This window comes from Oncorhynchus gorbuscha, linkage group LG15 (genome assembly GCF_021184085.1).
Source record: "Oncorhynchus gorbuscha isolate QuinsamMale2020 ecotype Even-year linkage group LG15, OgorEven_v1.0, whole genome shotgun sequence".
Classification (NCBI taxonomy): domain Eukaryota; kingdom Metazoa; phylum Chordata; class Actinopteri; order Salmoniformes; family Salmonidae; genus Oncorhynchus; species Oncorhynchus gorbuscha.
Genome location: NC_060187.1, coordinates 84,684,661 through 84,698,897, shown reverse-complemented (window position 1 = coordinate 84,698,897; position 14,237 = coordinate 84,684,661). Strand labels below are relative to the sequence as shown.

Genomic DNA, 14,237 nt, shown 5'->3' with positions numbered 1-14,237 from the left:
AATCAAAGAGTCCACACAGGAAGGAACCTCCCGAGAGAGAATCTCATCTTTGACCACTGTGTGGAGTCCCTCCAGAAAACGAGCGAGCAGCGCCGGCTCGTTCCAGTCACTAGAGGCAGCAAGAGTACGAAACTCTATAGAGTAATCCGTTATGGATCGATCACCTTGGCATAGGGAAGCCAGGACCCTAGAAGCCTCCCCACCAAAAACTGAACGGTCAAAAACCCGAATCATCTCCTCTTTAAAGTTCTGGTAATTGTTAGAACAATCAGCCCTTGCCTCCCAGATAGCTGTGCCCCACTCTCGGGCCCGGCCAGTAAGGAGTGAAATGACGTAAGCAACCCGAGCTCTCTCTCTAGAGTATGTGTTGGGTTGGAGAGAGAACACAATCTCACACTGGGTGAGAAAGGAGCGGCACTCAGTGGGCTGCCCGGAGTAGCAAGGTGGGTTATTAACCCTAGGTTCTGGAGGCTCGGCAGGCCAGGAAGTAACAGGTGGCACGAGACGAAGACTCTGGAACTGTCCAGAGAGGTCGGAAACCTGAGCGGCCAGGTTCTCCACGGCATGGCGAGCAGCAGACAATTCCTGCTCGTGTCTGCCGAGCATGGCTCCTTGGATCTCGACGGCAGTGTTACGAGCGTCTGTAGTCGCTGGGTCCATTCCTCGGTCGGATCCTTCTGTCATGCTGGTGAATGAGGACCCAAAAGCGACTTGGCGAAAACAGAGTATTTAATCCAGAATAAACTTTACAAAACAAAAAGCATAATACTACACGTAAAGACAAGAACAGACTGGAGACTTGATCGAGAACTGCAGGTTGCCTCGGGAAGGCACTTGAACCTAGCAGACTCAGACACCTGCTCACCACGCAGCATCTGAGGAAAACACGACACGACAGGGCAAAACATAGACACAGCACGGTGAATTATACATGAGGATCCGACAGGGCAGGTACGGGAAACAAGGAGTGAAATAGGGACTCTAATCAGGGAAAAGGATCGGGAACAGGTGTGGGAAGACTAAATGATGATTAGGGGAATAGGAACAGCTGGGAGCAGGAACGGAACGATAGAGAGAAGAGAGAGCGAGAGAGTGAGAGAGGGAGGGGGAGAGAGAGGGCTAGAAAGAGGGAAAGAACCTAATAAGACCAGCAGAGGGAAACGAATAGAATGGGAAGCACAGGGACAAGACATGATAATAAATGACAAAACATGACAGGAACGGGCCACCGCCTTGATGTTGGTTGAGAACGACAGGGTGTTGTCCAGGATCACGCCAAGGTTCTTGGCGCTCTGGGAGGAGGACACAATGGAGTTGTCAACCGTGATGGCGAGATCATGGAACGGGCAGTCCTTCCCCGGGAGGAAGAGCAGCTCCGTCTTGCCGAGGTTCAGCTTGAGGTGGTGATCCGTCATCCACACTGATATGTCTGCCAGACATGCAGAGATGCGATTCGCCACCTGGTCATCAGAAGGGGGAAAGGAGAAGATTAATTGTGTGTCGTCTGCATAGCAATGATAAGAGAGACCATGTGAGGTTATGACAGAGCCAAGTGTCTTGGTGTATAGCGAGAATAGGAGAGGGCCAAGAACAGAGCCCTGGGGGACACCAGTGGTGAGAGCGCGTGGTGAGGAGACAGATTCTCGCCACGCCACCTGGTAGGAGCGACCTGTCAGGTAGGACGCAATCCAAGCGTGGGCCGCGCCGGAGATGCCCAACTCGGAGAGGGTGGAGAGGAGGATCTGATGGTTCACAGTATCGAAGGCGGCCGATAGATCTAGAAGGATGAGAGCAAAGGAGAGAGAGTTAGCTTTAGCAGTGCGGTCATACAAATTGGGCCAAGTTAAAACCTAGGCAACAGTAATCTTTTTTTGATGTCTATAATCCTCTGTGACCGTATGTACCTCAGTTAATCATAATTAATCACAATGTGCAGAGTGAATAGAATTTGTTCCACACCAACCATGCATCATGTGCATGTGAGGTGAAATGTGTATATTTGGGGATGTGAACACTCAGTTTGTTTGACCTGACGAAGATCCGGTTCGGATCAAAACGTTGTCTAATAAAGCTGTGAATTGGGAGGTTGATTCAATAATATCTGCCATTTAGCAGACGCTTTTATCCAAAGCAACTTATAGCCATTTTGTATGTGGTGCTATGCTCTATCTACTGAGTCATACAGGACTACACTAGTGTACCATGCTCTATCTACTGAGTCATACAGGACTACACTAGTGTACCATGCTCTATCTACTGAGTCATACAGGACTACACTAGTGTACCATGCTCTATCTACTGAGTCATACAGGACTACACAAGTGTACCATGCTCTATCTACTGAGTCATACAGGACTACACTAGTGTACCATGCTCTATCTACTGAGTCATACAGGACTACACTAGTGTACCATGCTCTCTCTACTGAGTCATACAGGACTACACTAGTGTACCATGCTCTATCTACTGAGTCATACAGGACTACAATAGTGTACCATGCTCTATCTACTGAGTCATACAGGACTACACTAGTGCACCATGCTCTATCTACTGAGTCATACAGGACTACACTAGTGTACCATGCTCTATCTACTGAGTCATACAGGACTACACTAGTGTACCATGCTCTATCTACTGAGTCATACAGGACTACACTAGTGTACCATGCTCTATCTACTGAGTCATACAGGACTACACTAGTGTACCATGCTCTATCTACTGAGTCATACAGGACTACACTGGTGTACCATGCTCTATCTACTGAGTCATACAGGACTACACTGGTGTACCATGCTCTACCTACTGAGTCATACAGGACTACACTAGTGTACCATGCTCTATCTACTGAGTCATACAGGACTACACTGGTGTACCATGCTCTACCTACTGAGTCATACAGGACTACATTAGTGTACCATGCTCTTGTAATGCAGGATTTGGGTGGGCTTACTATGGTGAAGAATGCCTCATGGATTTTCATTGTGTAGGCTCTGCTCGTGTCCACCTGGTGGATCTAGATGGACACACTGCTCTGCACTGGGCGGCTCTGGGGGGGAACGCTGAAGTCTGCCAGGTCAGTCTTTTCACCTGTATACACTTTAATTATCACTGAACACTTCTTCATTTGTCTTCATTTCCTTTCCTAATAGACTGTCTTAAGGATGTGTTGTTCAGGTCACTGAGCCGGTTGGCTGGTACTGTAACCTCATTGTGATGGTCATGGTAGTTGCTGATGGAGAATGGGATCAGTCCTAACGTCCAGGACCAGGCAGGCAGGACTCCTCTCCAGTGTGCTGCTTATGGAGGGTACATCACCTGCATGGCTGTACTACTCATGGAGAACAACGCCGACCCTAATATACAGGACAAAGAGGTACACACACACACACACGCACACGCACACACACACACACACACACACACACACACACACACACACACACACACACACACACACACACACACACACACACACACACACACACACACACACACACACACACACACACACACACACACACACACATGAAGTGCTCTCCACTGGTCCTGTCCCACCGTGTGTGTCTGCAGGGCAGGACAGCTCTCCACTGGTCCTGTCCTACTGTGTGTGTCTGCAGGGCAGGACAGCTCTCCACTGGTCCTGTCCTACTGTGTGTGTCTGCAGGGCAGGACAGCTCTCCACTGGTCCTGTAACAATGGGTATCTGGATGCTGTGAAGTTGCTGCTGAACTCTAATGCCTTCCCCAACCACATGGAACACAACGAGGAGAGGTGAGGAGGAGGTGGATGTTGAGGAAGTGCCTCATCTATAGTTTGGAAGGACATCAGCTCCTACAACAGTAGCAAGTATCGATTTAGATTCAAAAAGTAGCTGTTGGTATTGTCTTGCTAAGACAATTTAGTTTTTGTGCTGTCTCTCTACCTAGTGGCCTACTAAATGATATTTTTACTTGTATTTTCCTACTGGCACTGACTGATAACTTCAGGTAACTGGCAAGATAAAGGAAACCCCAACATATCACGTCTTAATAGGGCATTGGGCTCCACGAGCCAGAACAGCTTCAATGCACCTTGGCATAGATTCTAAGTGTCTGAAACTCTTGGAGGGATGTGACACCATTCTTCCACCAGAAATTCCATCATTTGGTGTTTTGTTGATGGTGGTGGAAAACGCCTGTCTCATTCACTGTTCCAGAATCAACTGGGTTGAGATCTGGTGACTGAGACGGACATGACATGTGGTTGACATCTTTTCATACTCCTCAAACCATTCAGTAACCAATCGTGCCCTGTGGATGGGGGCATTGTCATCCTATGGAGGCATAGACATGGTAGCCAAAATAATGTCCTGCACAGCATTTTTATACATGGCCCTAAGCATGATGGGATGTTAATTGCTTAATTAACTCAGGAACCACAACTGTGTGGAAGCACCTGCTTTCAATATACTTTGTATCCCTCATTTCCTCAAGTGTTTCCTTTATTTTGGCAGTTACCTGTACTTTATTGAGGGAGAATGTACTTGCTACGATTGAAGGAACTGTCTCACCTAGCTACGTTAAGATGAATGCACTAATGTAAGTCGCTCTGCATAAGAGCGTCTGCTAAATGACTAAAATATCAATGTAAAATGATGTGTTGTAATTTTCGGAATGTATTTTGTGAATTTGTTCTGTGTGTGTTGTTTTTCACCAAGCAAGTTCATTAGGTTAAAGATACACAATGCAGAAATCATTCCGCCATTTCCTGGTTACTAAAATTCCAATTCTAATATCAGTTTATGTGACAAAACAAGCAAGTATAGCGTAGAGAATCATTGTACCATCTAAACTATTGTGAAATATATCTTCCATAACCAATAATGTTGTATTTTCAGCTGTTTGAAGCTGGTGTACAGATGCAAAAAAATTGAGAACAGGAAGCATGTGTGTGTGTGTGTGTGTGTGTGTGTGTGTGTGTGTGTGTGTGTGTGTGTGTGTGTGTGTGTGTGTGTGTGTGTGTGTGTGTGTGTGTGTGTGTGTGTGTGTGTGTGTGTGTGTGTGTGTGTGTGTGTGTAGGTACACCCCCCTGGACTACACCCTCCTAGGGGAACACAGTGAGGTGACTCAGTACATGTTGGAGCATGGAGCTCTGTCTATAGCGGCCATCCAGGACATCGCTGCTGCTTCCATCCAGGCCCTGTATAAAGGATACACCGTCCGCAAGGCCTTCACCGAGAGGAAACAACTACTGATGAGACACGAACAGCTACGCAAGGATGCAGCCAAGTACCATATACACACACACACACACACACACACACACACACACACACACACACACACACACACACACACACACACACACACACACACACACACACACACACACACACACACACACACACACACACACACACACACACACACATTCTCTTTCTATCTATTTTCTCTCTCTCTCTCTCTCTCTCTCTCTCTCTCTCTCTCTCTCTCTCTCTCTCCATCTCTCCCTGTCATATTCCCCCAACCCATATAGAAACAGTCACACTCTCTCCATATCCATCTTTCCACCTGTCATCCCTGCACACATATACATCTTCTCCCTGTCTCTCGCTCTCTCGCTCTCTCTCTCTCTCTCTCTCTCTCTCTCTCTCTCTCTCTCTCGCTCACACATCCCTGTCTTATAATTCTACACTGTTTGTAATAAACAGCCTGTAATGGTCTCTGTGTGCTTGGAACTCCTATTGGGCTTGGATTACTGAAAGGATTCTTCTGTTGTTCTTTGTAACGTCAGGACTAGTTTGTGATGTTGGTCAGGGCTGGTTCAGCGGTAGGGTTTAGATAAGGCTTTGAGAAAAGGTCGTAACAAGGGTTAGGGTGTATGTGTGTGAGACGTGTGTAATATGTGTCATGATGTCACTCAGGAAACGTGAGGAGGAGCAGCGGAGGCGGGAGGCGGAGCAGCAAATCTCATTGGCCAGAACAGAGAAACAGAGGATGTTATTGGCCCGTGCTGAGCAGGAGCAGCAGTCATTGGCTGAGACTATGAAGGAACTGTCAGTGTATGAGAGAGAGGCAGGGGGCGGGGCTAATACAGCCTCCAAAGCAGAACAGACCAATAGCAAAGAGGAGACACGGAAACATAGAGGTACGGACATACACACTCACAGGAGGCTGCTGAGGGGAGGATGACTCATAATAATGGCTGAAATGGAGTTCAAATGGAATGTTATCAAACATGTGTTTGATTCCATTCCATTCATTATGTTCCAGATATTACTATGAGCCCCAATTAAGGTGACGCCAAACTAGTTTTCATTGGGAAGGCAGATAAAGCCTTTTTGATCAAAATCATTCACTTTTGCATGTGAATCCTACTCATTACTGTTCCGTTGAGAAGGGCGCTCCTGCCTCACTGCTTTTGCTCGTTCTCGTCGTGGGTCATAGACCGGTGCCCTGCGGCTCGGCTTAATCAGATCTGCTCAATGAAAAACAGGTGAAATTATGAAGGACATCTTCATTATCTCCTACCATATTTCACAAGTTGACTGCAGATATTTACTTAAAAAGTAGCTAGAAATATTCAAATGTATTAAAAAAAGAAGTAGTTTAAACAGTATTGACGGTACTGAAAAACCATCCCGTGGCTTTTTCCATAATCCTGGACTACGGTATATATACGGTAAACCACCCAAACCTAACACACATATACACACACACATATACACACACACATATACACACACACATATACACACACACATATACACACACACATATTCACCCACTCTCTCAGTCTCTTACTTCCCTCTCTTTCTCAGCACATAGAAGCAGACCCTCCAGGAGAGGGAAGGAGGCACAGCCAGCCAAAGGCCCTGACCCCATGGTGACCCCTCACCCCTCAGTGACCTCTGACACCATGCCCCCTGCCCAGGGGTATAGGGTCAGAGAGCGTCTCTCTCCTGCAGGCTGTAGCCGACCCCCCAGCCCAAAACACCGACCCCCCACCACACCAAGGACCAAGAGACTCACCTCTGCAAACACACACACTCCTTCCAACACACACACTCCCTCCAACACACACACTCCTTCCAAAACACACACTACCTCCAACACACACACTCCTTCCAAGACACACACTCCCTCCAACACACACACTCCTTCCAAAACACACACTACCTCCAACACACACACTCCTTCCAACACACACACTCCTTCCCACACACACACTCCATCCAACACAGACACGTCTACTCGCCCCACCATGGATCAAGAAGCCCCCAGCACCAGGGAACGCACCCCTAGAAGCAAGAGAGACACACACACCAACACACACAACCCCAGACACAGAACACGCCCTGCCACAGACCATACCACCTCCTCCAGCAAGAACCACAAAGCCTCCCCACAGTCACACCGCCCCAGCAGCAAGCCCAGGGAGGGGTACAGAGACCAGGCTGCCTGCACTATCCAACGAGCCTGGAGGAGGTAAGGTTGAAGCCCGACCAGGGATGGTCTGCTTTTCATTCTTCCCATTCCCTCTCCAAGCTGAGCCAGTACTGGGAGTACTGCCATGGAATAGAGCCTGTGGCCCCTTTACCAAAGCAGAGGTGCTCAGGTAGTTTCTCTCTGGCCCAATACCAAGGTTGGCTCTGAGATGGCTTCCCAAACAGCCTGGAGGAAGTGAGTGTATGGTTGAAAGGGGGAGGGGTATACTGTGCTCCACAGTAGCGTTGTCTCTTACCAAGAGAGTGTGGCAGTGCCATGTGGTGCCCACATGTCTTCCCTCCACACACACACACACCAACTTACACACAGCGTCTCCCCCTCATGCTCTCTGTCGTCTGGCTGCCTGCCCTCCTACCATCAACACCTCCATGACGGGGAAGAGAGGGGGGAGGTGGGGGAGACAGGGGGTATAATCTGGATCAATCTCAGTGTTTTAACGAGAGGCTAAAAGTTCAGGCGTGCCATTCTAATAGCTACCAGCAGCTTCTCATTCAGGATCTACTACCCCACATCGGAAAGCCCTCTGTTCCCAGCCGCCAGTAGATGTGTGTGCGTGCGGATGCGTATACTGATTTAATTGTAGTATACAAGTAATAAGCTTTTTCTACTAAGCTCTTAAAGTATGACATGGCCGGGTTCAGTTCCCCTAGAGGAAGTGTTATGTATTGATGCTGAAGACTAGCGGACCCAGAATTGAGCCTTGTGGAACCCCTGAGGTTGGACTAATTATTATTTCTCACCCCTCTTAAACCAGCTTTTCCAGGGATGCCTGTAACATTTTTCAGTGAATTGAATAATGTCCAAATGTCATGTGCTGTTTAATATACGAACTGAATAGGTTGGACCAATCAAGGCCTCTATAATATACCGTGTTCTGGGTGTGTTTGTGTGTAGGTTCCATGTGCGAGGCAGATTGAGGGAGGCTTTTGGTGCTGGGAAAAGAGTGGAGCCACCTGAGGTCGCCTCCCTCCTGATCCAGCTGCTCTGGGATAGGCCGGCTTTCCCTGGTCACACCCCTATTAGGACCAAGCCTGAGGCCAGAGTTCCACCCACCAAGACAGCAGCCAAGAGCTCAGTGCTGCAAAGCATCTATGGTAAAGCCTGGCGTTCTGTCCAGAATGTTTGATTCTGTCTTTCATTTGTTTCAACTCTGAACTGTTAACATTTAGAAATAAACCAATTCTTAACAGCGCCTAGTCGCCTACTGTGAATGGGTGCATTACTGCCGAGCTGCAACTTCAAACTCCAACATATCTGTATGGAATTAGTATAGGGAGGTGTATAGTCCACTGAATATATTAATATCTGTATAGAATTGGTATAGGGAGGTGTATAGTCCACTGAATATATTAATATCTGTATAGAATTGGTATAGGGAGGTGTATAGTCCACTGAATATATTAATATCTGTATAGAATTGGTATAGGGAGGTGTATAGTCCACTGAATATATTAATATCTGTATAGAATTGGTATAGGGAGGTGTATAGTCCACTGAAGATATTAATATCTGTATAGAATTGGTATAGGGAGGTGTATAGTCCACTGAATATATTAATATCTGTATAGAATTGGTATAGGGAGGTGTATAGTCCACTGAAGATATTAATATCTGTATAGAATTGGTATAGGGAGGTGTATAGTCCACTGAATATATTAATATCTGTATAGAATTAGTATAGGGAGGTGTATAGTCCACTGAAGATATTAATATCTGTATAGAATTGGTATAGGGAGCGGTATAGTCCACTGAATATATTAATATCTGTATAGAATTGGTATAGGGAGGTGTATAGTCCACTGAATATATTAATATCTGTATAGAATTAGTATAGGGAGGTGTATAGTCCACGGAATATATTAATATCTGTATGGAATTAGTATAGGGAGGTGTATAGTCCACTGAATATATTAATATCTGTATAGAATTAGTATAGGGAGGTGTATAGTCCACTGAAGATATTAATATCTGTATAGAATTGGTATAGGGAGCGGTATAGTCCACTGAATATATTAATATCTGTATAGAATTGGTATAGGGAGGTGTATAGTCCACTGAATATATTAATATCTGTATAGAATTTGTATAGGGAGGTGTATAGTCCACTGAATATATTAATATCTGTATAGAATTGGTATAGGGAGGTGTATAGTCCACTGAAGATATTAATATCTGTATAGAATTGGTATAGGGAGGTGTATAGTCCACTGAAGATATTAATATCTGTATAGAATTGGTATAGGGAGGTGTATAGTCCACTGAAGATATTAATATCTGTATAGAATTGGTATAGGGAGGTGTATAGTCCACTGAATATATTAATATCTGTATAGAATTGGTATAGGGAGGTGTATAGTCCACTGAAGATATTAATATCTGTATAGAATTGGTATAGGGAGGTGTATAGTCCACTGAAGATATTAATATCTGTATAGAATTGGTATAGGGAGGTGTATAGTCCACTGAAGATATTAGCAGGCTTCCATCTAAGACGTACAGTTTCTCGATGAAGGAAAATATTTGTTTCCTGAGGTGATGGTATGATGCTGTTTGGTTTGGAATGTGATGTTATGTTCAAACAGAATTAGAGTAGCATCAATGCAGAGAGTTAGCAATAAGTATTTACCTTATAATGTTAATATACACATGCAATCACACATAGTTGTATAATCATATAGAGATGTGTGTGCGTTGTGTGTTGTAATAACTTCTGGTATGAGTTTGGCCCGTAGACACACCTGACCTTCAGCACACATGACCAGGTGATGATGGGAGACTGGGCAGAAACCTACTAGTGCCAACACACAGACATACACATCGTCACACACACACAAACATACACACCGATACAGCCAGATAGACTCCCTACCTTTTCTGGCCTGACGTGGTAGCCCGCCCCCTTTCACACATACACACACTGACAGGCCTGTCGGCTGCTGCTGTGAAAAGTTCAGAGCTGTCAGGGGGAATGTCAGACGACTGCGTAGAGCTGTCTGCTGAACACACACACACACACTCACGAAACCCATTGTCTCTGTCAGACATACAAACCCATCAACCACATTCACCTGTGTGTGTGTACAGAGGTATCGCAGAACGTTGGTGTTTTTCCTATTTCTTTTGTTCAGCTTCACTCTTCTTACAGGTTGACATTTCCAAGTCGTTACTTCATTCCTTTCACCCTGCATTGTTTGGTGGTACAGGTGTAATGTTGACAAAAATTGTTTTCACTTGAAGGCCCCAGCGGGATTTGAACTCGCGACCCCTGGTTTACAAGACCAGTGCTCTAACCACTGAGCTATGGAGCCTTGCTTTTTACAGTTCAACCAGGAGGAGAAAAGGATTTAAATGATACTCCCTTTCGAGAACAACGATAGCCACACGCCCAACCTGACAGGCAGGTTACCAGTCAGACTCCTAAAACAAAGGACTCCCCCTGATCTCACTTATACAGCTTACCTCAGTTTAGCAGTTACAGTTAGATGCATGAATGAAACGGATTGCAAATGCCCTATTTTACCTTGGTCTTTCCAGAAGGATTGTGTGTGTAGCGATTCACCATTCAAGCTAGCAGCCTTGGCCAATTTGTATATTTCAGACTTACAATGTTGCTATTTTCTTTCCAGATGTTTCTGTGTATAATGACTGTGTGTGTGTGTGTGTGTGTGTGTGTGTGTGTGTGTGTGTGTGTGTGTGTGTGTGTGTGTGTGTGTGTGTGTGTGTGTGTGTGTGTGTGTGTGTGTGTGTGTGTGTGTGTGTGTGTGTGTGTGTGTGTGTATATATATATATATGTATGGAGATTATGTGTGTTTATTGTCTTTTAGGAGGTTCTGTGGCCCGAAGGGGGCGCTCTCTCGGGGGTTCTCAGTCTCAGATACTACTGGACCTGTCACTACGCACACACAGCCAGCGTGAGTACTATCTCACACACACACACCTGGGTATATTACACACACAGATCACTGGATCACTAGTCACTTTAATAATGCCACTTTAATAATGTTTACATATCTTGCATTACTCATCTCATATGTACATCTCATATGTCCTTGTTTTTGAAAAAAACCTCAGCTTCATTAAATAGTACCCGCAAAACATCAGTCTCAACGTCAACAGTGAAGAGGGGACTCCAGGATGGTGGCCTTCTAGGCAGAGTTGCAAAGAAAAATACATATCTCTGGCCACTAAAAATGGATGGTCAAAAGAACACAGACAATGAACCCTGCCTAGAAGGCCAGCATCCTGGAGTCGCCTCCTCACTGTTGACGTTGAGACGGGTGTTTTGCAAGTATGATTTAATGAAGCTGCCAGTTGAGGACATGTGAGGCGTCTGTTTCTCAAACTAAACACTCTAATGTACTTGTCCTCTTGCTCAGTTGTGCACCAGGGCCTCCCACTCCTCTTTCTTTTCTGGTTAGAGCCAGTTTGCGCTGTTCTGTAAAGGAAGTAGTACACAGCGTTGTACCAGATCTTCAGTTTGTTGGAAATTTCTCACATGGAATAGCCTTCATTTCTCAGAACAAGAATAGACTGACACGTTTGTTTGTTTGTTTCTTGCCATTTTGAACCTGTAATCGAACCCACAAATGCTGATGCTCCAGATACTCAACTAGTCTGAAGAAGGCCAGTTTTATTGCTTCTTTAATCAGAACAACAGTTTTCAGCTGTGCTAACATTATTGCAAAAAGGTTTTCTAATGTTCAATTAGCCTTTTAAAACAATAAACTTGGATTAGCTAACACAACATACTATTGGAACACAGGAGTGATGGTTGCTGATAATGGGCCTCTGTACGCCTATGTAGATATTCCATAACAAATCAGCCTTTTCCAGCTTCAATAGTCATTTAGAACATTAACAATGTCTACACTGTATTTCTGATAAATTTGATGTTATTTTAATGGACAAAGAAATGGCTTTTCTTTCAAAACAAGGACATTTCTAAGTGACCCCAAACCTTTGAATGGTAGTGTATATATTGTGTTTTATACCATCTATTGCATCTTGCCTATGCCGCTCTGTCATTGCTCATCCATATATTTATATGTGTATATTCTTATTCCATTCCTTTACTTAGATTTGTGTGTATTAGGTAGTTGTTGTGGAATTGTTAGATTACATGTTAGTTATTGCTGCACTGTCGGAACTAGAAACACAAGAATTTTGCTACACTTGCAATAACATCTACTAACCATGTGTATGTGACCAATACAATTTGATTAATTTGATTTCGGGAATAGTGATGTGGATGAACTGTACAAAATGTGTTTCCTCTGTTAGCATGTTGTTTCCTTCTGTGTGTGTGTTTCTGCAGTGAGCAGTGTGGAGTGTGTGCACCTGTGTGATGCAGTGGGGCAGGCCAGGCAGTACTCCTACCACCTCAGACCCCACAGCGCTGGACAGGGCCGGGGGAAACACTGACGACTACACACACACCCTGCATGTGTACTTCGTGGCTCAGTTGGTAGAGCATGGCGCTTCTACTGCTAGAGTACTGGGTTCGATTCCCAGGACCAGCCATATGTGAAATGTATGTACGCGTGACTGAGTTGCTTTGGATATAAGCACATGCTAAATGGAGCACATATATATGTGTGTGTTGTCTTGAAATGATTTACCCAACTGCCTTATCGTGGTGGAGTTATTGGCCAGATTGTAAACAGAGCATCTATATACTGACAAGAGGTGGGCCCCAATGGTGTAACTATAGGAATATTTGTCTACAGAGGTGGGAACTCTTTAGCCAATGAGGGTGGGTTTGCATGTGAATAATGCTGATATAACAGACTTCTCAGAGATGCCGCCAGTACAGTTGTAATAACCTAAATATTACAAAATGTATATTTGGTCAAATAAGCCTCACATATCAAATTGATCACCATATAAAAAATCCCCAATTGGTCTGTGTCATGCTGTATTTTCAGGCAGAGTAATCCCTCTTGCATAGCCTCTTCCTCTCAGATTGTACTCTCTGTGCCCAGTATTAACCATGGAGGAGTTCTTGGCCTGATTGTTTATACTACTGGACACAGGAAGAGAGGACAAATTTATGAGACCTCACAGGGCGGAGTTAAGTCAACCAACATGGTATGTGTGCAAGATCATTTCAACCATACAGAAAATGAACACACACACACAGAGATAACCTTTCCTCCCATGTGGAGAATGAGGCAGTCTGTCAACAGCCGGTCATACAGCCAGCCCACCTGCAGACGCTGACACACACGCCTGCTTGCAGACACACACACTTCCCGTCAGCCATAACACTTGTACTAGGTTGTAGTCAACTCTACCTCAGTATCTACCTGAGCAGGTTCCCACAGGCATGCATGCCCCTCCCACTTTCCCCCCTCAGCCATAATAGTAGGTACACAGATGTACACAAGGTCATTTAGGTCCAGAGGGTACACGTGTACCTGTGCTTTCTCTGTAGGACTCTGTGGAGGGGGGTATATTTATGCATTTTATACACACTCCGTTACTCTTTAATTGTATATTATACATCACTTCCTGCCTTAAAGAAATAGTTGACTTAAAGTTAGCCAGATGTTTGTGGCACCTCATCAAGATGAACTGTCACTTAAGAAACTGTGTTTTAGTGTTGATGCTGTTCACTCTGATGCACTACTGTTGAGTCACAATCAGATGCCAAGGCTTTACATTTATGAATGAATACCAACCTCAATGTTAATGTCCATGTTGTTTTTCTACTCTTTTAGAAAACTTATCAAATAAATACATTGACAAGTT

General features: G+C 44.9%; 1 protein-coding gene and 1 non-coding gene across 5 annotated transcripts in view; one reads left to right on the top strand and one right to left on the bottom strand.

The window, feature by feature from the left end:
* The window catches only part of LOC123998307 (inversin-like), a 62,472-nt gene extending 48,235 nt beyond the window's left edge, over positions 1 to 14,237 (top strand). For all 4 annotated transcript variants that reach the window (XM_046303404.1, XM_046303402.1, XM_046303403.1 and 1 more), the window contains 9 exons: positions 2,988 to 3,073; positions 3,227 to 3,373; positions 3,665 to 3,771; positions 5,058 to 5,267; positions 5,903 to 6,126; positions 6,800 to 7,466; positions 8,382 to 8,581; positions 11,312 to 11,398; positions 12,802 to 14,237. In XM_046303404.1, coding sequence (XP_046159360.1) covers positions 2,988 to 3,073; positions 3,227 to 3,373; positions 3,665 to 3,771; positions 5,058 to 5,267; positions 5,903 to 6,126; positions 6,800 to 7,466; positions 8,382 to 8,581; positions 11,312 to 11,398; positions 12,802 to 12,908 — 1,835 coding nt within the window. In that variant the 3' untranslated portion in view covers positions 12,909 to 14,237. The remainder of the gene's footprint in view (positions 1 to 2,987; positions 3,074 to 3,226; positions 3,374 to 3,664; positions 3,772 to 5,057; positions 5,268 to 5,902; positions 6,127 to 6,799; positions 7,467 to 8,381; positions 8,582 to 11,311; positions 11,399 to 12,801) is intronic.
* trnat-ugu lies at positions 10,723 to 10,795 on the bottom strand. Its single transcript has one exon. It is a non-coding gene; the product is annotated as a tRNA-Thr (tRNA).